The 26,774-nt window shown below is 40.5% G+C and overlaps 1 protein-coding gene across 2 annotated transcripts in view; it reads left to right on the top strand.

Annotated features, from left to right (window-relative positions):
• Nucleotides 1-26,076, top strand: part of Galnt3 (polypeptide N-acetylgalactosaminyltransferase 3) — a 42,291-nt gene extending 16,215 nt beyond the window's left edge. The window contains exons 2-11 of one of the 2 annotated variants that reach the window (XR_374409.4): nucleotides 1,370-1,992; nucleotides 6,225-6,397; nucleotides 10,980-11,129; nucleotides 12,818-13,052; nucleotides 13,524-13,641; nucleotides 15,176-15,311; nucleotides 17,549-17,680; nucleotides 17,846-17,947; nucleotides 23,453-23,605; nucleotides 24,550-25,409. Coding sequence is in view for 1 of the 2 variants with exons in the window: in NM_015736.2 (NP_056551.2) it covers nucleotides 1,478-1,992; nucleotides 6,225-6,397; nucleotides 10,980-11,129; nucleotides 12,818-13,052; nucleotides 13,524-13,641; nucleotides 15,111-15,311; nucleotides 17,549-17,680; nucleotides 17,846-17,947; nucleotides 23,453-23,605; nucleotides 24,550-24,672 (1,902 nt within the window). In the remaining variant the exon portion in view is untranslated. Of the gene's footprint in view, nucleotides 1-1,369; nucleotides 1,993-6,224; nucleotides 6,398-10,979; nucleotides 11,130-12,817; nucleotides 13,053-13,523; nucleotides 13,642-15,110; nucleotides 15,312-17,548; nucleotides 17,681-17,845; nucleotides 17,948-23,452; nucleotides 23,606-24,549 lie in introns of both variants that reach the window. The other variant, NM_015736.2, reaches the window with a different exon arrangement.
• The last annotated feature ends 698 nt before the right edge of the window (nucleotides 26,077-26,774 follow it).

Genomic DNA, 26,774 nt, shown 5'->3' with positions numbered 1-26,774 from the left:
AGTTTCACTGTGTCTCTGTTTAGTTTCTGTTTCTAGGATCTGTCCATTGATGAGAGTGGGGTGTTGAAGTCTCCCACTATTATTGTGTGAGGTGTAATGTGTGCTTTGAGTTTTAGCAAGGTTTCTTTAATGATTGTAGATGCCCTTGCATTTGCCCTTTCATAGATGTTCACAATTGAGAGTTCATCTTGGTAAATTTTACCTTTGATGAGTAAGAAGTATCCCTCATCTTTTATGAGAATTTAGGTTGAAAGTCGATTTTATTCAATATTAGGATGGCTACTCCAGCTTGTATCTTGGGACCACTTTCTTGAAAAATTGTTTTCCAGCCTTTCACTCCAAGGTCTTTGTCCCTGAGGTGGGTTTCCTGTATGCAGCCAAAAGTTGGGTCCTGTTGTGTAACCAGTCTGCCGACAAGCAGTTCTCCTTCCCTCACCCCTACAGTGTGTTGGCTACAATGTTGTGTGGCATGGAGTCATATGCTGAGCCCTTTTACATAACATGTTTTAAAGCACCATGAGGAACATCAGCTTCCAGCCTGATTCAGCCGGTCATAAATTCACATTGGCCGAGGACCTGTTGAACGCGGTGTTCTCTTCTCATGTTCAATTGCAAACAGCCCATCATCAAGCCAACTTCCGTCCTTTAAACCCTGCAGGCCCAGGGACACCTCAAGTAAAGCTAATGCATTTCGCGTTGTGCAGTTAGGCTTTGCACTTCTGAGCTATTATGGAAATAGCTGCTGAAGTCATTGATTTAAGTGCTTTTGCTGCCCTTGCCATAAGAACTGTCCCATGAGCACCTCTGTGAGAGAATGGTAGCTAACTTGCTGGAAAAGCTGCTTGATCTGCGGTGCTTCACAGGTTAATGTGCAGCTCAAGAAAAGGTCACTGTTGAGGCTGTTTGGCAAGGCAGGCTAGCATAACTTTACTTCCCAGTGAATGTGTCCTGTTTATAACCTGCTTAATGAAGTCCTTTGACTCATTGGTTATCAAGAAAATATATTCCTTTTTAAAACCTGAAAATATATTTGTAATTGGTATTTGGTGTATATCATATAGTAGATATTGACAGAGTTAATGTGTGCATGTGTGTGTGTGTATGTATGTGTGGTTTTGTTTGTGTTTGTTTGCTTTTGTTTTCCCTGGTAAGAAGGTTTTATTCTTTCAACAGCCCAGCAGATTATAGTCAATGACCCTAAATTCTTCTTGAGGTAGAATTTTCTTAAGGTTTAAATGTCTGTGTATCCTTTAAGCCATAAGAGTATGTTGCAGCTATGTTCTGTCGTTGGTTGAAGTAATAAGTTGTAGCCTGACTGTAGAAAGGAATTGCTCCTAATACTAATACCATCTCTCATCTCTGTTTATAGGTATTACCACTTAAAGAAACCCTTTTACCGGCAAACCTATGCTAAAGAGTATAAGTAACAAAGGAAACCAAACAGTTATCTGTCAAGTAACAAGCATTTAATGACAGAATGGCTCACCTTAAGCGACTAGTAAAATTGCACATTAAAAGACATTACCACAGAAAGTTCTGGAAGCTGGGTGCAGTCATCTTTTTCTTTTTAGTAGTTCTGATTTTAATGCAAAGAGAAGTAAGTGTTCAGTATTCCAAGGAGGAATCAAAGATGGAGAGGAACTTGAAAAACAAAAACAAAATGTTGGATTTTATGCTCGAAGCTGTAAATAATATTAAAGATGCAATGCCAAAGATGCAAATAGGAGCGCCCATTAAGGAGAATATCGACGTCCGCGAGAGACCCTGTCTGCAAGGGTACTACACAGCCGCGGAGTTGAAGCCGGTTTTTGATCGCCCACCTCAGGATTCTAACGCACCTGGTGCTTCTGGCAAGCCGTTTAAGATCACCCACCTCAGCCCGGAGGAGCAGAAGGAGAAAGAGCGAGGGGAAACGAAGCACTGCTTCAACGCCTTTGCAAGTGACAGAATTTCTCTGCACCGGGACCTTGGGCCTGACACCCGACCACCTGAGTATGTTCCAGAATATTCACTTACTGATTGTCAGCAGGGTGTGCTAACTCAGGCTCATTCCTTAGGCGTTCGGAAGCAGAATATTAGTCAATGCTGTTTGATGTTTTCTTTGTTTTGGTTTATAATGGTTGAGGTGGAGTCTCTGTAGCTTACTGGTTTGGCAGTGGAGACATGAAATGTACCTTCTGAATTAGGAAACTGAATTCTAGATCTGCTGTGTGCTGGGGAAATCTCTCTTTTTTTTTCCCCTCAAATGGCATAATTTCCTTGTCTATTTAGGAACACTTGGACAGTTTTTGTAGAAATGTAGGAGGCGAAAGGGTTTTTTTATATGTCTTTGATTTGCTGTGGGATAGAAATGTTTTTTAAACCGTGCCAAGATCTTGAAGCTCTTAGGTAGTTTGCCGGTTTGTGAAGTGCATCACACACTTGGTGAGCACTGTCACTACATGACTGTATCTCAGAATGCCCTGCGGATGTTGGTGCCGCTAACTCTCACTTCCTCAGAGCTCACCACTGGTGCATTCTTGTGTCTGTTGATTTAGCTCCCAAGTACAGAGAGGCAAGTGTTCCTTACTATTAATTAACGGGTGTTATTTACATCCTTCTCTTGACTGTACAGAATCTTTGTGTATTCGTTGAGGGTTGTTTTGTGACCAATTATATGGTCGATGTTGGAGAAGGTACCATGAGGTGCTGAGAAGAAGGTGTATTCATTTGCTTTAGGGTGAAATGTTCTGTACGTATCTGTTAAATCCATTTGGTTTGTCACTGTATAGAATCTTTCTCTGCTAATTAGCTATTTGGGGGCTTCAGAGAGGGCTCACAGGTTAAGAGTACTAACTATTCTTCCAGAGGTCCTGAGTTCAATTCCCAATAACCATATGGTGACTCATCTATAATGAGATCTGGTGCCCCCCTCTGGCAATCAGGTAAAATATTGTATACATCATACATAAATTTAAAAAAACAACAACAAACTATCTTGTCACCTGTAAGGTGATGTTCAAATGCTGTATTTGAACTACAAAGGGGGAGATGAGTTCCAGCACTCTTGAGCCATCCACGAATTTTTGAGAAAACAAGATAGGCCCACAGTAGGCAACTAGTGCCTGCTATAGATGTTGTTATCTGATGGTCCTAATAGATTGCATTTGCCACTGAATCCAAACAAACAAAGGAGGCTTTTGTAGATGGGCTTATTATTCTTCTCTGATTTTGTCAGATTTGTGATTGTGAGCCCCTGCTCTTGTGCACGTGTGTCCCTGCGTGTTGACATTGCAGGGGTAGATTTATGTACGTCTTCTAGTCAGTGTGGTTCAGGGATCAGTTGTCTGGCACTTCAAGGTAAATGTGGGAAGGAAAGGCTTCTCTGTAGCATACCCCAGTGTTACGGAGTTCCTCGCTGGTATCACTAGATTCTGATGCAGCACTACATTTTACTAATTCTGGGAGAATTCATGACTGAAAAGCAATCTACATAAAAATTCATTAAGCGTAATTTTTATTCATTGAGATGTCAGTTACAATCAGCGGAAGATGGGCATTTTAATTCTAGCATTAGCAAACTTCAATGGTTTTCAGTAATTTAATTACTAAGGAAAAGACAGTCAGCTGAGCAGTTAACAGCAGTTAGGTTTTAGGAGTGGAGATCTGTTCCCCTCCTGCTTCCTGGATAGCACTTCGTTGGGGGTTGAGGGGGCGCTAAATTCCACTCATTTCTAACAGTTGACTGTAACCAGTGTCAGCACAAGGCACAACCCCTTCTTCTTCGGAAAAACTCACTAGCATTTTTCAAGACTCATCAGTCCTTTGGGTCTAGTTTCTCTCAGAGCTAGGTGATAAACTGATTGGTAATTACAGTGGCTTCTAAATGCTGAAATATACAGATTTGCTTCAGTAAATATAGAGTCTCTATGGCAGCTTCTTTGATTGCACTATTTTAAAAGATGTGAATTGGCCTTTTAGCATAAATTTACTATGTACATTATTTCAGAATGATTGCAGTTTATAAAGTCATACTGAGAGATGTTATCGCTTCCACTAACGATGTAGCTAACACTTTCCTAAGGCCCTCCTGTCATTTTTTACTAATTCACATTAATAATTGCCTGCTAGGCAAATAAATCCTTATCTACTTTAAACAGAGGGAAAGCCTTACATGACTAAATTGATAGCATTTTACTAGTGGTGTATGTGTGTGTGGGGGTGTGCATGTGCGTGTGCGCACACACACGCACGGTTTTGTATATTGCATCTTTAATATTATATAGCTTTTAATTGATGTATTGACCACCTAGCAAATAAAGGTATGTAAAAATCCTTAATCCCAAAATTCTCTTCCCTCCCTATAACATAAGAAAATACCATGCCATAGAATTTTTCCAGAAATCTTATTTAGTGTTTATTATGTTGGTTTATAAACTATTATGTGTTAAAATAAGAACATATTTAGTAACTTCTTTCTATGTCATTACTGTAAAGAGTGTGTGTGTGTTTGAGTTTTATTCTCACTTGGTAGTATATTCACAATTGAGTTTACAGAAGGTTACTTGCCTTACCGTGTGGCATTGTACCTCCAATGGTGTGTTTCTACTGTTCTCCCCTTCCCCCTCAGCTTAGCCAACATAGCCTCTTGACAGGCCCCTCTGATCTAATTCCTTTCCTCTTCCATAAACATCCCACCCTACTGACCTGTTTTCAGTAAAGAGTCCCAACCACGTTGCTAACATGGTATGGATATAAAAGCTTTGCGTGAGAGAACTTGATTTATTTGGAGGCCCAACTGCCACGCTGCAGATAGATGGCCTTACTGGCCACTCAGAGCAGATGAAGTTCGTCGGGTCTTATCTCTGCAAGTGAATGATTTACCTCCTTGAGTCTGAGCAGCAATGTTTGATTGGCCACGCACTGTTTCTGTACGGTGGGGGAATGATGATCCTGTCTGCTGCCCAAAATGATACAGCCATGTGACATTTATGTGACTGTACAGAGACTGCGGCCTTATCAGCTGATCCTCCTGCACAGAACACACGTGATTAATTTTATGTCCCAGGGTTATCAACCCCTCACTCTTCCCTCACCTCATCTCCAAAGGCTGGTGGCTGTGAGGATCTTGGTATCTCAAGGGCTGGAGGCTGTAGTGAGCCACGGTCACCCTCCTGTCTTCATTATTTTATAAATAATGTTTGCTTTGAAGAAGAAAATGTCACAAGAACAAACTCGATGATAATATGTAACTAATGCTTTTAGGTAATTGATGCTAATGCTAATTAGTCATGTCAAGACTGCATAGGAGTCCTTTCCCTGTGTTCATCAGTGCCACAGACGGTTATATGCAAGAGACTTTTTTTTTTTAAGACAGGTCCTCAGTATTCTGCCTTGGCTGGCCTCTTATTTGCTGTGTAGACCAGACTTGTCTCAAACTCCCAGAGATTTGCCTGCCTCTGCCTTCCAATTGCCGCTACTGAGTCATGTATCATCATGACTGGCCCAGTATAAACCTTTTAACATGAATATATAGGTCTTTACATGTCACAATGCATCCTGTTGAAGGACAGTTTGAAAATGATAGTTCTTAAGTAAACAGTAAATCCCCTGACCAGAGTGAGTTCCTCCACGTGGGTGGGTAAGTAGCATGGGTGGGCATCTGAAGATCATAGAACCGAGGTTTCATGCTGGGCTTACTTCCTATTTTGAGTCCGTATATAAAGAGATTAAATTAACCTAGGAAATAGTTAGGAAACACACAACCTATACATACAAACATGTCTTAACGCCAAATAAATGTCAACAAAACTGAGTATGTGATTAATGAAGTTAATACGGTCTGAATCAAAATAATAAGGAAAATGGGTGACTTAGGCAAGAAAACAAAATATTTTGGTTTTTATGAACAAAAAAAAAACACTAGAAAGCTAGAAAGTTTGATTTTTTGCATGTTGCTTTATTTATAGGCTGTATCTCTTTCTAAAATCAGAGTGTGTAGAAAACTCAGCAGTCATATACTGGACATGGTTAGGATGAGTGAGCCACCTGTGGAGATTTGCTTTAACCTAGTTATGTTTATACACCACGAAGATAATTTCATATAGAACGGAAACCAACTGCTGTCGTTTGGGGCGAGGGTGAGGAAATGGTGATGGCTTTAGCAGTGGTGCAGAAATGGTGTGACCATGGTGAGGTAACTCAAGATGCATAACTGTTCTTCCACTTCTTTGGTTTTTTTCTAGATGTATTGAACAAAAATTTAAGCGCTGCCCGCCCCTGCCTACCACCAGTGTCATAATAGTCTTTCACAATGAAGCATGGTCCACGCTGCTTAGGACCGTCCACAGTGTGCTCTATTCTTCACCTGCCATACTGCTGAAGGAGATCATTTTGGTGGATGATGCTAGTGTAGACGGTAAGAAAGCATATGCTTATCAATAAACCCGTGTGGTCATGTCCAAAGTCTGCCTGGCTTGCATTGTATGCCCTGGGTACCACCCCAGAACCCAATGGGGTTGGATGGTGTGTGATGAATGGTGGAGTCTGACTTTCAAGACGCCACAGTTGAACATTTGGGGTATTGAGACTTTCTCAACACCGTTAGTCATAACTGTAGGTCTTGGTGTGTGGTGGTCACTCTAGAGCAGAGTGGCTAAGCCACCAGATGTGAGCGTGAGGTAGAGCTGTCTGGGCTGGAACCCCAGCCCTGGTCCTAGCCAGCTGTGTAAGTTTGTTAAGTTACTTACTCTTCAGCCTCAGTTTCGTTATTGGTAAAATGGAGACAGTGCCGTGCAGTTTCAGATTTGAATGATGTCATTGCCCTTCTAAACCATTGAAAAGGAAAACCACAGTGAGTTTAATCAATATGCTGCTGACTATATGAAGCATCCCACTGTATGATTTGGAACTGGAGCATTGCTGGGTTGTTAAATATGAAGGAATTCATGTAAGTACCATAATTAACAGGTGATGTTGATAAGTGCCCAATACCACCCTGTCGCTCCATTCTGGTTCATTCGGGCATTTCCCCCAGTGTAGCGCTGAAGATCTAATAGAGACCTCAGGCATGGCAGGTAACAACTGTGTGTCCTTAGACCTCGGCTATTAAAAAAGATCAGTATTATTTTTAAGATTAGCAATGCTCTTTAAATGTCTGTTTCTACTTAAGATCATAAGTTAGATGCTAATTAGATAGTTTGAATAAGAATCAAAAGTCTAGCAAATATTCTGGTTTCTAATTTTTCAATAATATAATTCTGCTAAGTACAAAACAATTTATTTCAGTGATTACAAAAAATACTCCTGAGTAAACACAGGTTTGCAGTTGAATTCCAAAGACTTAATCCCAGCTTCTAGTTGTTTCTTCATTTTGTAAAATGGGTACAAAATGTCCTCATTAAATCCAAAACATTGTTATGCGCATCATCTTGTATACACAAGAAAAGGGAAAAAGAACCTGTCAGGCTCCATTACTTGTATCTCTACCCAGACATGGTAATAAGTGTGCATAAAACGAAGCTGCTGACCCCCTCACCTCCACACGTAGCTCTGCGTGTTTCCATGGCTTCCACTTAGACACTGAGAAGAAAGTCAGGCTGTATTCTCAATAAAGAGAAGCATTTGGGCAGGAAAGAAAACGTTTCCCAATTCACAGATTTTTTTAACATGAGTCTGAGAACTAGTCTCCAAAATGAGGAAGTTTTACAATTCATGTCTTCTGGACTCAACTTAGACTCCATACACTCGATGTGGTGTTGGGGGCCTGCAACGCCAGCTGATACCTGGGGCCACAGCAAACCAATAGAAAAAACAAACAAGGAAGCAAAACTCATAAACCAGAATGGGCTAAGGAGAGGACGGGGAAATGGAGCTACACACTGCGTAGATCTTTGATTGTAGCTCCCTTTCCGAGTACTTTACCACTTAATTGTAACTAGCTGGTATTTTGCTCCTTAATCCGATTTTGTGGTTCTTCCTGTCTGGTTGGACGGCAGCCAGGGGGTTTTAAGTCATGCTTGATTAAGATCCGTGTCAACTATAAGTTTACCTGAAAAAAAAAAAAAAAGCCATGAATGTAGTCTTAAGCGTGCTTTCTTTTCCTTTTTTTCCTCTTTGATTTCTCAAATGTCTTTTCGTACACGGTGTTTATTTTGCTCGATTTTCCCAAGTAGCGGGGACAATAGAGGCATGACAAATTTATTCCTCGTGGGCCTGCAGTTGAAAACCGCATCCCTATTTTAAAAGCTCAAACAGCCGTTGCATTAAGGGGCATAGGAATGAAGACATACCCATTCATCTTCTTCTTGTTTCAACCATCCCTTTTATTTGCTTTCCTAATCACTTTCAAAATAAGCATAAAGCTTACCTAATTACATCAGAGTCATACCCGTTTAAAATGTAACGGTTTTCACCTAACACTGGTCAGCGCCCCCTTTTGGCTTCTGAATTTTTTATTTGCTGAGCTAGACATTTTCCCAATGGCTTACCTTGCCTCACCCCATAACATCATTCATGCCACACAGGTGGCAGTGAGTGCTGTCCAGGAGCTCGAGTCACTGGTTTTATATTTTGCCCTTCACCTCTCCCTAAGGGTAGAGGAGGAGATCTGCTTAGCGCAAGGACACGCTCCCCTTTTGAATGCTAGTGTAATTTGTCTCATGTCCCACCTCTCTAGGAAATATGGCCCTCTTTGCTGTAAGGACTCTGAGAGAGGCCAGGAGTGGTCATGTGTGCCTGTGATCTTAGTACTCAGAGGCTGAGGCAGATCTGTCCAGAAGTCGAAAGAATATATACTTGTGTACAAAGTCAAATACACAGGGTGGGGGGGGGGGAGAAAGAGAAAGAGAGAGAGAGAGAGAGAGAGAGAGAGAGAAAGAGAAAGAGAAGGAGAAAGAGAAAGAGGGAAGGAGTAGGCAGACAGAGACAGAGAAACTAACCAGTTTGTTTAGGAAAGGCAGCATGGGATATGGACATTTCAAGTACCAATGAGATACTTAAATCCTATGATAGCAGGAACAAAGATAACATTTTCAGAGTAGTGCCACATAGTAGGCCCTGTGTTCTGCTGTCCAGGAGTGTCCCACCTCATTGTCCCAACCGTCACCTGTGCTGCTAATTCTGTCACGTCCTCCTATAGATAAGGGATCTAAAGTATAGGAAAGGTAAAATTACTTGTCTAAGGTCAGTTAAAGAGAATGTTGCTCAAACCCAAGATGTCTGCTTTGATGTAATTTTTGTACTTACCTTCCCCAAACGGAGTGCGGGTTGGATAAAATCTCGGGAGCAGAGAAGAATTTGAACATATTTTAGATGTTTGGGTTTTTTTGTTTGTTTGTTCGTTTCTTTGTTTGTTTTTGATTTTCCTCTATTTTGAGTGTGAGTGTTTTACCTACATGTATGGTTGCAGTATCAAGGAGGCTAGGAGAGGGTGTCAGATATCCCTGAGAGTGAAATTATAAACAGGCACCAGAATGTGGATGCTGGGAATTGAACTTTGGTCCTCTGAAAGAACAGCCAATTCTCTTAAGCTCTGAGCCATCTCTCCAAACCCTTTAAGAGGTGGGGACAGGATGTATTGGAAATATATGTAGTAACTCCAGTGAATAAAGCCACACGAACACCTTTGAAATTTGCAAGTCACTGGAATTTTATGGTTGTGCATGTGGGTATAGTGCAACCTTGCATGTATTGAGGAGACTATCCCCGATGTCTACAAGGAGTTAGGATACGAAGTCGGTGGCAGCAACAGTGGAATGGTAATGCTTAGACTTCCTGTCCCTGGCTGTTCTTCCTGGAGTACCAGTCCCCTGATGAATACTATCCTTTACAACAGCAACATTTCCCTCTGCATCTCTGAAGACACCTATTTATCCAAGACAAAGCCAAACTCTTCTGCACTTGCCTTTGAAATGTGGCAGGAGCAAACACACATCACAGGGTGTTACTTTCTCCATACTTGCCCATGTATGTGGGTTCTGAACCTAACAAGGTCACTTAAACTCAGTTACATACTAACAAGAATTCAAGAATTTAATTGCAAGTGAGATACATTGATATAAACTGTAATCCCAGCAGTTCTGTAGGCTGAGGCAGGAGGATCACACATTCTGTTCTAGGCCAGTCTGGGCTTTGTAACAAGACCATGGCTGAAACAAACAACAGAACAAAGTGCCAACCACACCAAAAATAATTTGATGGCACAGAGTGGACTGAAGATGCTTAAAACTATGAACAGCCCTTGATTGGTATGATTCAGTTTTCTTTCATCAGTATTCTCAACTTTTACTTCTTACCTATCTCATCCAAACTCAGAAGTTTAGTATCGTAAATTACGCATGTTATCATGGTTCTGTCTATGCATTTACCTGATTTACACGCTCCTCTTTAGTTCTGTATTGTATCCGGAAAGAAACCAAGAGAAGCCTAAAGTTTTCTGCTGTTGGCAGAAATGTCCCCATCTACCACAACTCTGAACAATCCCCTACTTGCCTTTTCCTTGATGTTCGGGTATGAAGCTGTTTTAGTCACTGCCTAACAGCTAGTGAAACTGAAGTGTATTGATGGCCTATCATTTCTTGCCATGGTTCTCAAATTTTAGTACCAGTTTAAACACTTGTAGAATTTTTTCTTAAATTAAAATCTATCTGACTGCCATGGTCAGTCTCTGAGAACTTTCTAAACTCCAAGGGTCTGCTCCACGTAGGCGTCTTCAATGCCCCTGACATATTGCATGTATTTGTATGCAGTAAACAGAGTAAGTCCCAGCTGCAGCATTAGCTAATACAGGAGTTATAGTTTGTATACATAGCCTCATTTTCTCCGAGAGTTAAAGGTAATGGAATGCTTCTTTTACTGACAGAATGAACAAATGAATTTAGCAGAATCTTGACATGCATTTGAAAGAGTCGGTGGCTGGCAATCTCGTTAGCTTTCATGTGTTAAATATGGAAACAAATTTCAATAAAAGTTAACTCTAATTTTTTTTTCCTCCTTTGCAGACTACCTGCATGAAAAGCTGGAGGAATACATAAAACAGTTTTCTATTGTGAAAATAGTCAGGCAGCAAGAAAGGAAAGGCCTGATCACCGCGCGGTTGCTAGGGGCAGCTGTAGCAACTGCCGAGACGCTCACGTTCTTAGATGCTCACTGTAAGTGCCCCTTTGCAGATGGCTTGCAACTTTCCTCCTACTCCCCTCTGTTTGAAAGTTAATTTTCTTTAGATGTCTAATTGCATTCTCCCGAATAGCATCTTTAACTGATGACAGGCCAAGCAGCGAGTGGCTCCGCATCAGAGCTTCAGGTATTGAGCTCCTGCCTCCCCAGTGTTGACAGTACCCAGCTTTCCTTATGGGTGACTCTTGCTTATGAACCTGCTGCCCCAGATGTTCATTCTACCCTAAGAAAACAGAAGCCTGGGAGGACTGTTTACTTACTGTTTTTCATTCCTACACTGTGAGGTTAAACTTCTATCTAGGTAGGATCAGCACCATCACTAAACTTTGTTTCAATGCTGCCATTTGTAACATTTATAGTTCTCCCCACCCCCCTCCCCCGCTGAAGAGTGGTTGAATCTGTTCTGCCCAGTAAGGGGTATTCTGCTGCTATCTCATCCAGTTTTGCTACTTTAGTTACTCTGGGGTGTCTCTCTTGTGTTTCCATTGTTTTCAGAGGCACTGTTGATAGTTTTAGAAAGCCCTTTGGAGTCAGACTGCAATGGATACGCTAGGCATTAACAAAGTTCACTAAGTCCCCGGAACTGTAAGCTTTGAGGGTTTTTCTCTTCCGATGAATGCTTGACCTTGTCCTGCCCAGCTCTTGGGTTACACGTCACCCAAAATCTGGTTGAAACATGCACTAATTATCACAGAAAGGCTTTTGTATTTTGTGGCTGTTGTTGAGAGCCGTCACATCTGATATTCCCTTTATCTACCTTTTGGAAAATGAATGGAGATGGAGAGGTGTTTTTCACTGACCCAAAACTGCAGTCAGTTCTGGTTAGCAGTTCCCCTGCTGGACAATGGTCCTTCTGGTCCATGACTGCCAAGGTTAATTTAATTAGGGTCTCCCCTGTGTGATGTGCAGCCTGCCTCAAGACCCTGATTCTGACCTTCATGGGACTCCCTGCCCCAGGCCCACTTCCATCAGGACTGTAGCAGTTTTGGATAATTTTTCTCTAGTCATTAAATTCAGAATATTCTAACTTTCTGACTCTCTTTCTCCTAAGACTCAGGAAGAGAAATTAAGATTTCAGCAACCATGCCTTAGTTGTGAGGAGGAAAACTTATTTAAATAACTTAGAATAATTTTAGGGTTACATACAAAGGCTACCTCCATTCATAGCCCGCTCTTAAAGGAAAAGGGGTTCCATTTCCAGGACGGCAAGCATGCTAGTGTCCACCTCCCATTCCAGGAGGAAAAGGTCACTGTCTTTTCCTTAGTTTATTATTTCTTTTTAATCCTAGTCTCATTGTAAGAGCCCCTACGATGTCCCTTCTTTTAGAGGTCTGTTGTACAGTATGGTGGCTATAGTTAAAACACACACACACACACACACACACACACACACACACACACACACACACACACGCACGCACGCTTGTGCGTGCGAGGTGATGGGTGGAGGTTTTACTCAGCATGATCATACTAAATGTGTGCATGCATGGGCATCCAAACAATGTACTGTAAATGCATCATTTTTGCCAGTTACCCATGTATTTAGATTCAAAGCACAGTTGATCTTCTCCTTCTAGTTTCTCCATTAACTTTCCTGTAATACGAAAGGGTGGGAATCTGTGAGCATTTCCGTTAACTTGACAGTAGCCTCTGCTTTGTGCAGGTGAGTGCTTCTATGGCTGGCTGGAACCTCTGCTGGCCAGGATAGCTGAGAACTACACTGCCGTGGTGAGTCCAGACATCGCATCCATAGATCTAAACACATTTGAATTCAACAAGCCTTCTCCGTACGGAAGCAACCATAACCGTGGAAATTTTGACTGGAGCCTTTCCTTTGGCTGGGAGTCACTTCCTGATCATGAGAAGCAAAGAAGGAAAGATGAAACCTACCCAATTAAGTAAGATGCTTGCTCCCGTGCCTCAGTCCTCCTACCAGGGCACCCACCAAACGCTGCATACACGTATGCATCCTCACAGCAGCCTCACAGCAGCCGCTTGTGAGATCATTCTTAATGACGGGAGAAAATGTCTACATATGTAGATTGTAATCTACCAAGCTCTTCTGCATATTACTGAGCAGCTGGTAGGACTGGGCAAATTCTCATGTCTTCATACATCACAGATTTTTTTTTTTAAAGAAAATAAGACAGGTTAAGGAGAGAGACAATAATATGGAATATGACATTTTTTAAAGTACTTACTTCCCCTCCAAATCTTAACTTTGAAGAACTTTTAGCTGTCCGTCATCCTATTATCATGAGATTTTTAAATGTACTAACTCCTTACCTGTCATGTCAATTTGGTCCTTTAAATGTCCCCTTCCGTCTTGTTTAATCTCTATAACAAACTGGTGATCTCTTTCTCTTCAGGACCCCCACCTTTGCAGGAGGCCTTTTTTCTATATCTAAAAAATATTTTGAGCACATTGGAAGTTACGATGAAGAAATGGAAATCTGGGGAGGTGAAAATATAGAAATGTCATTCCGAGTAAGTTTATGGAGGTTAAACGTAGCATGCATGTCAAACAGTGTGAAGTGTTGTGTTCTGAGAGGCTCATACAGACTATTGCAGATGTATGCTGTCTTTATGTATTTAGTGCCTTCTATAATGTAATTGCTGGAAAATTGGAAAATGAGGCTACGTCTGTTTAAGTTGTAACTTGATATATTTATTCATGGTTGCCAATGTAACAAGAGGAATTAGTTAAACTCCTGTGTCCAGGCAATAACACCAATTAATGCACTTGTAGCTACTGAATTCCAGCCAAGATAAATATAATTAAGCCTAGGGCTTCAGGAAATGAGCTGATTATCAGGGGAGTCCGTATGGAAAACATTTATTTATAACTGTAAAGGACTCTAGACAAAATTCTTTGTATCCTGTGAGCTGCTCCCCTCCTTTACATAGTGTGTGTTCTAAGTTAATATAAACAAAAAAAAAAAAGAAAAGAAAAAAGGTTTTTAGTAGGCACAGCGCATGCTTCATATGTTCAGCTTCATTTCTGTGGCAGCCATGTCACTCACTTTTAGTCCTTTAGATTGGAATATTTGAATGTAAGTGGGGGAAAGAACTGGGAATTAGAAGGGTTAGGCTTTGGCCCTGGTCCCTTTGCATACTGGCAGTAGTGGCCTTAGCCTCTTCTGAACTGCTAAGGGGCAGGGGCCTTTTTAAACTTAGCTCAGCATTCATTTCCAGCCTCAATGCAGTTTGCTGCAGGGAACTTATGAATCTTCTGATGTATTTAAATGAGGAAAGGATGAGGACTGAGCACCTCTCTCACTTGTAGCATCTATTGTTAGGCATGGCTGTGTTTTAGGTCTTTTACTTGCTGATCAGTCCTTGGCAGGAGAACCAATTGCTAAGGCGGATTGTTTAGAACGACTGGAACTGGTAGAACCATTCTAGATCAGCACAGACTTTTTGTAGTTTGATGAGCAACTCCTTTGAAACTATAATGGATTAGATTTTGGCAATAATTGCCTTCTTGAATGGTTTCCTTTGATACCAAGTTGACTATCTACGGAGTAAATAGTCTGGGTCCTTTTGTACCAGGATGGCTGCTTCATTTCTTAGAAGGAAAGTGTGTAGTTTCAGCAAGTGACCAGGGGTTTAAGGTGGAAGTCAGCTACACTGGAGCCTTGTGTTTCTTACCATATTAGAACACTTGAATAATTATTGGCCAAAAAGGAAACTTGAAATTAGTTTTTCAAGGACTCAGAACTCATGATGTTGTAAACCTACTTTCTGAATATGTACATTTGTCCTCTGTCTCTCGGTGCATTTAATGAAGCTATTGTTTACACTTATAGACCATAAATTGAACTGGCGTAGAGACTATATGACATACCAGTACATCTCTATATTTTGTATCTATTGATATCTTAAAGGTAAACTTAGAGCAACAGTTTGTTTTTCCCACAAGACTGTAAATTTAAACAAATATCATTAATTATCAGGTGTGGCAATGTGGTGGGCAGTTGGAGATTATGCCTTGCTCTGTTGTTGGACATGTTTTTCGCAGCAAAAGCCCTCATACCTTCCCAAAAGGCACGCAGGTGATTGCTCGTAACCAAGTTCGCCTTGCAGAGGTCTGGATGGACGAATACAAGGAAATATTTTATAGGAGAAACACAGATGCAGCAAAAATCGTTAAGCAAGTAAGTGAGGGCTACGTTACAAAATGACAGTTAAAAACTGTTCCAAACCCATAAGCCTTTTGGCTTGAATCACCTCAAGTTATTAAAAAAAAAAAAAACGTTTAAAAAAGTATTTTTGAAGGTCAGCTTTTACATTTTAAGCCTTTGACTTTGACCATCAAGATGGTGTAGTGGGTAAAGGTGCTTGTCACCAAGCCAGAGTTCTATCCCTGGGGCCCATACCTTGGCAGGTCTGTGTATACACACTTACACACACACACACACACACACACACACACACACCACTAATAATAATAATCTCTGAGGCCCACACCTTGGCAGGCCTGTGTATACACACTTACACACACACACACACACACACACACCACTAATAATAATAATGATAGTAGTAGTAGTAACAGTAATGGTATGCTAGTTTGCTCTCTTAAAAGGAAAATTTAAACATCCTTATGAAATTCAAACATTTACTTTTAATATGAAAGATATTTTTGTGACTGCCTCCAAGTATTATTTGAGTAAGTAGGACTTCCTTTAACCATTCTCAGTTGACATGAATAACTATTAACTAGAGATTTGAAGTGGCATTTTGAATCCCATATGCAGATGGGGACTTACTGTGGCATAACAAAGAACTGGAAGTAATGGAAGCTCCTATTCATCCTATCCCAGCTCCCTGCTGGAGATACGAGGGGGCAACCCTCACCCCTTTAAGAATGCAAAAGGGGTTGTTGTTCATAATGAGATTGCCAGGTGTCTGCCCTGGGGTTTGTGGTGCCTGTTTTTATTTCCTCCTTCTCTATCTTGAGAGAGGCCCATTTCCCACAGGAGCTATGAAGTAGGACAATGATAAGTACCAACCGACTTAGGATGCTGTTTACATGTGTGTTACACCACGTGCACGTGCGCTTGTGAAATGTGTAAATGCACATGCAGGGGCAATGTTTGCTCTTGTTTCTCAGGTGCCGTCCACACTTTGTTTGTTTGGAGACAGGCTCTCTCTATTTGCTCAGGTCGTGAGACCAGAGAGAGATTCAGGGATCATCCTGCCTCAGTATCTCCAGCATGGGCATTAAAGCTCCTATTGCCTTAATGTATGGCTTTTTTATAATGCGGGTTCTGGGGACTAAGCTACCATATTCAGCTCCTAACCATATGACACTTTTACTAGTGATTGTTCATAGATTCTAGTTGGCAGGATCATGAGACTTAATGCATTAGAACTGAGCCCCAGCAGCTTTGCCTGGGAGTGAGGAATTAGCTAATAGTTTAAGGTAAGGACTCATCTACAGGAAGTAGCTGTGACTTAGAGAAGGCATTTCTGGGCAGTCAGGCATCTGCGCATTGAATGCTGGAGTGAAGAAAGATCTTTTACCCATTCGTTTGGTCCAGGTTAGAGCTCTTAACAAAAGGTGACTCAAACAAGTCAAGACACGGGTCAGTGAAATCTGTACTGCGTGTCTTGAGCAGAAAGTGGGCGCTAAATAAAGTTTCTGTTCTGCTTCTCACCCATAGAAGGGCTGTGACGTGAGCCAGCCAGTACCTGTCCTCATGACAGGACACATGAGCTAGTGCCCCTAAGAGTCATTCAGTTTTGCTAAAACACCCGCGTTGAGGGTCTTAGAACTGGCATAGAAGGTATCTTCCTTGGTTGGACTGGTTAGCTCCAGTATTTCTGCTCTCATCCGGTTAGGTATCAAATGCACTTTCCCTCTATCTGCTCCCTATAAACGGGATATTTTTCAGTTTAGTGTATTTTTAATCGTCTTCCTTGCCCTTTTGAATAAAGGAAAATAAATACAATTAACTGGGAATTGCCTTTTTCAACCCAGCGTCCAGGTGGGAATTTGGGTAAGATTAAAACATCTAAATTAGAAAACATCCAACTGTGCCGTTTGCAGTTTGACTACAAAGAGAGATGGATTCCATGTGGTCTTAGCCGGCACGAATTCAGAATGCTCCCACAGCCAGCCGAGTGCTCCCAGCTCCCAAGAATAAAGTGTATTCTAGCCTCTGGCCCGCCCCCAGGGCAGTGGGACTTGAGTCTCCTAAACTACCAGGGACCAGGCAGGCAGCACACCTGTGGCTTACATGAATGGCATTTGAAGTCCATCCAGAACTTTCCTTACTAACTAAATGCAAATACAGATACTAACTAAAAGCAAATACAGATAGTGATAGCTTCCTTTGAAACCTCTTTGACTGAGCATTCTCTTCCTCCCCACCCTGCCTTTTTCTAGAAATCATTTGGTGATCTTTCCAAAAGATTTGAAATAAAGAAACGCCTTCAGTGTAAAAATTTTACCTGGTACCTGAACACTATTTACCCGGAAGCGTATGTGCCAGACCTTAATCCTGTTATATCTGGATATGTGAGTATTTGTATGTTCTTCTTTGTCTGTGAGAAACTCCCCCCCCCCATACCTTTTAATTTATTACCTTTGAAGTTTTACATTATCAGTGCCACTTCCCTAAAATTAATTAGAAAGTAGAAAGTATTCAGTTTTAATTTTTTATGATTTAACTCTTTCATTTAGATTAAGAGTGTGGGTCAACCTTTATGTCTGGATGTTGGTGAGAATAACCAGGGAGGCAAACCATTGATTCTGTACACGTGCCACGGCCTCGGGGGAAATCAGGTAAGCACGGCCTGGGACGGTCTGTTTCCTCAGAGCGCTGGCAGACACAGCTAGTGCTGTGTGTTTCCAGAAGTAACAGCTGCGGTAAACTGGGGTGAGGGAAACTGGTGTGGAGATGTCTTTAAGCTACACATGGTAATATTAAAGGGGTAGAGTACTTTACTATGGCTTTTAACTTTGACTCTAAAAATAATCTGAAGTTACCCATTTGATCAATAGAAAAGATAATTTTAAAAAGAATGATATCATTGGAGTGTGTGTGCATATGTGTGTGTGTTTAATGTAATTTTTTTTATTTGTGTGACTCTTGGTATGGAGGTTTTGTGAGGTGTCAGGTGCAGACCGTATTAAATCTAATAGCAAGTTGCATCTAGTGTTAATGCGGACACAGCTGCATTGTAAGTTCTTTAGGGGGCAGAGATCGCTTCAGTACCCTGCATCCAAATGCTTCCTCCCACCCATTATGACATCATCCAGATGCTTTTCTCCCCTCCCCCTATCACTGACATCATCCAGATGCTTTTTGCCCCTCCCTCTCCCCATTACTGACATCTTTGTTTTTACTATTTTCCCAATTAGGGGCAAATGTAAAATGTTTCTACCTGGATTACAAGATGTAGAAAATACTAATCTTGGTTTGAGCTGTTTTTACCTCAGCATTTGCAAGTTAATGCACAGAAGGGTTAGACTTTCTTCACCTTTAATGGGCAAGTTCCCTGACTGACCACTGAGTACCAGTCCACTTGGCTCCCAGCTCCCTTAGGAAACACCTGCATTGCAGAACCAGCCTTTATAGTCAGTAACATAAGGTCTGGCTGGAGTGAGGAATCTAGGGTGCTACATAGCTGTATAAAACCACATCCGAATTGGATGAGGTGTCGTGGGTTTTCCCAAGAAAGATAGCATTTTAGTCTGTACATTGAGAGGTGAGTCAAGACCCAGAGAGGTGCTTGGTGGGGATGGGACTGGGATGAGAAGAGTGTGAAGAAGGCTATGCAGAGAACACCATGCAGAACCTTTGCCTGGTGAGGAGTTGCCTAGATTTTGGAGCAGGATTTTCACTGAACTACCTTGTGCGCACTTTGATAGAACTTTGTAAGTATCCATATTATGATGAAAGGATCAATTTATCTCCTGGGCAGTCTCCTTCTACCCATCTTCCTATTCATTAAACCCAGCTTAATCTAGTTTCAGTCTTTGTTTGCATAAAATAATCAGACAGCATGGAGTATGTAACAAGCTAGAGCTGGTGAAAGGTCATCACACTGACAAGGAATTCTGAAATGTATGGGAGTGCTTATAGTCATACATATACATATATATTTATGTACATATATACCTCTTTTAGTGTGTGTGGTAAAGAGAGAATACACACACACACACACACACACACACACACATATATATATATATATATATATATATATATATATATATATATGTCTGTATAATGTTATTTGTATGTATATATGTATGTGCATATATAATCTTAATTTCCCTTCCTACCTAAGAACAATAGTTATATAAATAATTATATTGTTTTATAACAACAATATGCTTATTTCCTCATTTATAAATATATTACCAATGGTTGTTAATACTTAGACATTTCTCTCAAGCTCTCTTCAGAATTCTATTTATCTTAAAGTATATTATTACTACTCTTTTTGTTACAATTTACTGCAGATACTACCTTAAAATATAGTGTGTGTATCATTTTATGTGCTTTTTTTTATCTTTTCCAAGGAGATACTGTCATAAAGAATTATAAATTATTTTAAAATTATCAATGAAATAGGCTACCTTTAAGAAGTTTAGGAGGGAAATAACTCATTAAAAAGTATTTGTGACCCAACCTGTGCTGCGACAGGAATTGACAGTCACTGACTTTGGGGAGCTTCTATCACAGAAGCATTCTTTTTTCATAAGAAGTGAAAGCATGTATTTTGGGCTCTAGGGAAGATGGGGCTGAGATAATGTGAGTGATGGACTCAAGATTACATTCAGATAAGGAAGACTTTGGACACTGTCCTCTTAGATGGAGGTGGGCATCAGAATGCAGGCTGGGGAGAACAGCCACGTAGAGCAGGTTCACAGAGCACACAGAAGGCCGGGGTGGCCAGCGCAGAGCACTCTAGGCAGGGAGTGGAGGAAATGAGGTCAGAGATTGTGATAAGGAACCTGGTTGGACAGAGCTCTGCAGACCTGTTAAGGAAGATGGATTTAATTCTGAATTAAACAGAAGCCATCTAGAGGTTTTTAAGCAGGAGAATAATGTCTGGTTTATATTTTCAGATGACTCTGTCTTCTGTCATCCTAACACAGTTACTGATGATATCTTTTACTTGTTAGTTTTTTATTTTTCCCCTTCCTTCCCTCCCTCCCATATACTCCTCCCCACTCTCCTTCAAATTGATGGCCTCAGTTTCACTAATTATAGCATATATATATATATATATATATATATATATATATATATATATATATATATACATACACACACACACACATACACACACATATGTGTGTGTGTGTGATGTGTGTGTGTGTGTGTGTGTGTGTGTCTATAGCCGTTGCCTATAGGTCTGTAGTTCTATAGTTCTCAGTCTGCAGGGTTGAGGCCTCATAGGCTTCACCCTTGTCCACTTTGGCCTGCCCATTGGTGTCATCCTTGTCCAACTAACATTTGAGCAGTCAGATTCTTTTAAATTAACTTTTTATTGCTTTTATTTTCATTTAGTTTTTTGTGAATTTCCCATCATGCACCCCAATCCCACTCATCTCCCTGACCCTTTGTATCTGCCCTCTGCCCTTGCAACCTCCCCCCGCCAAATAAATTTTTAAAAAAAAAGCAAAGCAAATCATTAAAAAGTAAATCTTGCTGTGAAAGTTGCAGTGTGTCACAGTGTGTCCCCACAGTATAGCCCTTTGTCCAAACATCTTTACTTGCAAATGTTCGCTGCAATGAGTCATTGGCCTGTTTTGAGATCTCTGGCTTCTGCCACATCATCAACACTGGATCCTCAGTGGGACTCCTCTCAGATAGCCTGTGCTTGCCCTGTGTCGTGGAGGTCCTGCAGCTTTGGATCTGCAGGCCTGGCCCTTTCACTGGCTCCAGCAGTTCATAGAGATGGGGTAGATATTGGGTGAGCCAACTCAGAGCCCTGGATGGAGGCTTGAGTAGTAGCTGAGTTGTCAGCCCATTGTTCCTGCTCTAGCACTGTCCTGATTAGTTCACCCCTTGCTGCAACCAGCAAGGAACAGGGCCAGCTCTCCTGCTCTCATTCCCTTGGGGCTGGGTCACCTCTACCCAGGCCACCAGAGTCAGCTCTGCGGTGCTGCCCAGTCAAGGTGTGGGGCCTGCTGTCTTGAGTGCTGCAGCTGACAAGGGTCTGGACCAGATCTCCCTCTCTTCTAACCCCTCGGCTGGCTCTCCTGCCCGAGGCAGGTGGTGGGTGAGAGAGGAGTCATATTGTTTCTAATCAAGTATTTCCCTCAACTATGCTGCAGTTTCTAGTTCTGTGAGAACTCAAATTCAGAAGTCTTGAGCGTTTTCTCATTTTCTTCCATTTTGATCACGTAATGGTGTTTTATGGCATATAACCCTCTTATAACACTATTTCTGAAGACAATGCATGGTAACTATTTTTTGGATTGGAGACTACTCTGGTCCAGTGCGACTACTTCATTGCAGCCTTACGACAGCTAAGACTTTATGCACATTCTTTTCTAGAGGGTGTGTCCAGGTTCTGAGTGACATGTCTCTCACTTATTTTCAGCTCTTGTTGTTGTTCCCAAAATATTTTCAACTCTTCTCCTCTCCCTCCATGTTTCATCTGAGTGACTTTTTAATAATAATGATGTAAAATACTGGCTAGCCCTTCTTATTGTCTTTGAGTTTTTGAGGTTTATTGTAGCTAAACTAAAAGTGAATCTATTTAAATTATAACTTAGTTATAGTTAGGATGTTGTTTCTTTCTCCTTCTGAGGCCATTTATTATTGTTGTTGTTGTTGTTGTTGTTATTGTTTTTACAATGCTTCTGCCTGAAAAGCAGGTTACAAGATCAATTAGTGTTTTACTTGCAGGAGAAGAGAAGTTAAGTGCGAGAGCCAGCCGAGGCGCTTAGGCTCAAGGCTCAGAATTCTGCTCATGCTTGTGGGGTGTTTACTGTAGCACAGGGCCTGCCTGGCACATAATAAGGGCTCAATAAATATTAGTGCTAGCAGGAATCATTGCATTATTGAAAATCCGTTCTGTTAACTCATTTTATCCTCAGACTGCCAACATTATTAAATATTTGATTTATAATGGATGTTACTGTGGGACAAAGAAGATAGTTCAGTCTGTAAATTGCCTGCCATGACAGTGAATATGAGTATTGTTAGTTGATATAGTGCTTAGCTTTAGCTCCCAGAGAATCCAACTGGCTACACTTACAATCCTGGTAATATAGTCTGTTACCTCTGCTTTCCTGTAGAAGCCTTGAGAGTTATAGTTTTCCACCAAAGGGGAAAATCGAGGAGAGAGAAACAGGTAAAATACTTCTTGATGTAGCTCTTAAAGAGCTAGCAAAGCAGAGAAGGGGTTGCAGGACATTCAGCGCAGCAGCCTGGCAATAGAGCAGACTCTGTAGACATAGATTTGTGTAAAGTAGGATGGTCCTACTACAGCTGAGTGGCCGCTCTGAGCATGAGTCCTGCCATTGCTTGTCAGGGAGACAGCCACAGTAAGCAGGTCTGTTAGCACACCAAACTAAAGCTTTAAAGGGCTAACAAACAGCTGCCAGAATTGCTGCATCACAGGTCAGAAGTTGGCACTGCAGGGCAAATTAAGAGATAACTGAGTCAGAGAAATGAGGCCAGAGTAAGAATGAGTGAAATAACATCAGAGAAGAAACTCAGCAGAACTTAGAGGCTTGTTCATTGGGCACGAAGAGCGAGAGAGAATAGTGAGGAGCCGTGGCGTACCAAGTGTTGGACATGTGTTGGTCTTTGCTGAAAGTATTTACACCTGCCAACCCATTCATTTGGTGGCTTTAGTAATTTGGTGGGCAGGGGTTATTGGTACTCCTGTCATGGGGCATGGGAGGGGGGAAGCAAAAACAGACTCAGAATATGCATTATAGTTTGTGCGTTTGTGGAAATGCTTTGGTTGAGATGAATAAGGGGACGAGAGAAGAAGCAGCCAGTGAGCTGCTTACTAGAACATTCCAGGCTGGTTTCTATAGTACACTTCTGCTAGCCTCCACCCTACCTTGTAATTTCCAGTTTCTACTTGGGAAAGACAAGAACATTGTAGAAAGTAGCCACTGCTGGTAATGGAAGACCTCCACAGAGCCTGTCGTAACTAATGCCTCAGCTTACATTTCTGATATTTTTACTGCATTTGTTGAAGAACTCATGAGTTTTCTTTGTAGGGGTAGCTGGTTGGATTTGATCTTGTTTTATTTTGCAACTGGGCACACAGAATTCCTTTGTCAATCACGAGTCTCTCCTTTCCACAGTACTTCGAGTATTCTGCTCAGCGTGAAATCCGGCACAACATCCAGAAGGAGCTGTGTCTTCATGCTACTCAGGGTGTCGTCCAGCTGAAGGCATGTGTCTATAAAGGTCACAGGACCATCGCCCCTGGAGAACAGATATGGGAGATTCGGAAGGTGATTGGCTCATTCATTGGTTCATTCGTCCATTCTCAAGCTAACTTTGAAGAGCTCTAATTGCTTTACTATGCTATATATCAGCACTTCTTCACCTTTAACAACTCCACTATTACACATGTCTTCCCATGTAATAAGAGAATATATCTAGGGATTAAGTATTAATTAGTTGGGAACAACTAGTGATAAAGTTACGCTTGGCTTCTGTAGGTGAAAAACTTCTATAAAGAATTAATAGTTTATCCTTGACTTTTTTTTTAATCTTTAATCTTTTTTTACAGTCTAGTTTTCACCCCCCTCCTGGTCTGCCCCTCTACCACTCCCCATTCTTTAGGGGTCTTCTTTCTTTTGATTTGTTTGTTGGCTTGCTTTTATAATGGATTTTGAAAATCACATTTGTTTGTTTGTTTTCCTTAAAGGAGCCAAAGAGAGTGTTTTTCATATAAAATTGCTAACTATGTCTTCCTCTGTTTTAGTACATTTTTAATTAATCTAGCATTAAAGGAATATAGAACAGATTGCCTGTTCTTAAAAATGTTCAAGATTTGGCTTGATCATATTCTTATCTAAAACTAGTTTTTCGTGATAGTAGTAACATGCCATGAAACCAGCTTTTCTGACTTTGAAGTCGGTCATCTGAATACCAGTGGAACATTCCATGCTTAAAAATGTATTTCAGGTCTTGCTCTCTATTTCCCTCTTCATTTTGAAATGTTTCATATTGAGTGAATAGTAGTACCGTGCGTGAATTATAGTGTTATAAACAAAAGCCATCAATTTATTATCACCCTCAGTTGATCTTAGATTTAAAGTTAGGAATCAGATATATTTGTTATACAAATCTCTCTTTATCTTTAGTGAAACCATCAGGCCGTGTTTGCATTTATCTTTTAACTGTGAATCTTGAAGCTTCATGTTTGATGTATGTTTTCTTTCTTTCCTAGGACCAACTTCTATATAATCCATTATTTAAAATGTGCCTTTCATCAAATGGAGAGCATCCAAACTTAGTGCCATGTGACGCAACAGATCTACTCCAAAAATGGATTTTTAGCCAAAATGATTAAGTGTTCCTTAAAATTAAGGAGTTGAAAAGGACATACTCTTCCTCATAAAACTGTGACTAGGCATACACTGTAGTTGTTGAAAATTATGCAAAAGCAGCTAATTGTAACTTATTCCAAGTGCATTTCCTTATTTATATCTTAAGATGTCTATGTAGAACCGCTGCAGAAACCCTGGGGTTTCTGTCTGAAAGCACAGCAACTAGAATACCAAAGACGATTCTGAAATGTCCAGATGTAGAAGAGAGATGTTTACAGTGTGAAGAAAATAATTTCCTTAGTAAAGTGAGGTGTGGTTGTACACTTGGGGATCTACACACCTGCATCCACACACTCACAGCTGAAAATGTTTCCCCTAATTTTAGGGGCAATAGAAAAAGATTTGATACTGTATTTTTATAACTATATAGAAATGGATCAATGAAGGCCAATCATTTGGCCTTTCGGTACAAACCAGGAACTTTTTATCAATCTAGAATTCATTGTTTTAAAATCCAGGTAAACTTTTGTTGTCTCTTGTTGACTTGTCTGTCAAATATTTCCTTAAACATGAAGTTGATAAGGAGAGGACTATTTTTAACATTTAAATTTTTGGAAAATTTACAAATATTTTTTAGAAGCCCACTCCACTTGATGCACATGAGTCTTCCCCAAATAGCTTTTCTGAAGTGACTATACTGTGTGTTTTCTCAGAGTACTTTTTAAAAAATAAATAAACTTTATAAATTATTAGCTGTTAATAATGGTTCTTTTTTTCTTTCTAGTAGTCTTGTTTTCTTAGCAAAATTCACTAATCTTGAATATTTATGACACTGAATTTTAAATGCAGAAAATTGACTCAACCCTAAATTTCGTTGAATCATTACATAAACTATCTTTTCAATAGGTTTATCTCATCAAATTAAAAAAGAGCCTTGATTTTATCTACATAGAAAATGTAAATTAAAAAAGAAGAACCCTAAACACAATTACAAATCTTTGTTTCAGTTTTGTCCAGTTGGAGCAAGATTTGTAATTGATGGCGGCGGGCGGAGAGCATCCATTTTTTCACTCTAGATTTTAGTCATCTGCTGTTTGTGGAGCCCCAGGTTCCTTTAAGGAAAATGTAAACCGTGACACCAGTGTGACAACAGAAGCGAAGATAAGATACTGGTGGAAATGTGAACCTTTGATAACATCCTTTAATGACCTCTTAAAATTATCTTTTGAAGTCACCATTTTCTCTTTGGCCATTTTACAGAGAAAGGTCTTGTATTATTCCAGAAGCAAAATAGAATTTGTGTGAACCTTTGAAACTAGTGGGTCTCAGTTAACAAAAGAAAACATTTCCTAGAATTATAGTTTTAATTAAAAAAAATAAAGCATCCATTAAATTTTAAATATCGAATTAAAAATTCCATATTCTCTAGCCAGTTGCTTTGCAGACTCTTATTTTAGTTTAAGGAATATGTACCGTGTTTATAACTTTGTGTCAGGGGTTACAGAGGCTGTAAGACTTTGCCATTCATCTGTCTCTTTAGGGTAGGAAGAAAAGTACACCCTTTTGAAACAGTATGCCGCTATGTTATATTTTTATGACTAAGATGACTTCCTCTGTTTTAACTTTGATAGTTTATTAATAGTAAGCGTTTCTCTATTGTAGCCAACAATGATATGTAACAGTAAGCATACTGTATTGGCCACTTAAATACGCAATATTTGTTCCACTAGACTTGAATGATCATGAGCAAAAGCTTCCCTCAACACTTGTTTCATCTCTAAAAACAGTATAAAACTAAGCAATTTCCCAGTGATATTTTATAAGGCGAACTTGAGTAAAACATGTTTATAAGAAACGATATACAGAGCCTCACAAAGAGTCACACATCGATGCCCTGTGTTCTGAGTGAAGGCTCTCAGGTTGGACTGATTATGTAGTAGCCATGTTAAACACATCCTCTGGAAAGGTTCTTATCTGATGCAGAGCAATCAGGCTGTTACTCAACTGTTACAACAGTGATTTGAGAGCTGGCTTTTGGGGCTGTGTGCGGGGGATCCCCTCTTACTGTCTTGGAACAGACTTAGCAGTAATTCACGGAGCTTGGCTCTCGTCCACCTGCAGGATT

Source organism: Mus musculus, chromosome 2 (genome assembly GCF_000001635.26).
Source record: "Mus musculus strain C57BL/6J chromosome 2, GRCm38.p6 C57BL/6J".
NCBI lineage: Eukaryota > Metazoa > Chordata > Mammalia > Rodentia > Muridae > Mus > Mus musculus.
The sequence above is the reverse complement of the archived record's forward strand: the minus strand, read 5'-3'. Positions and strand labels throughout refer to the sequence as shown.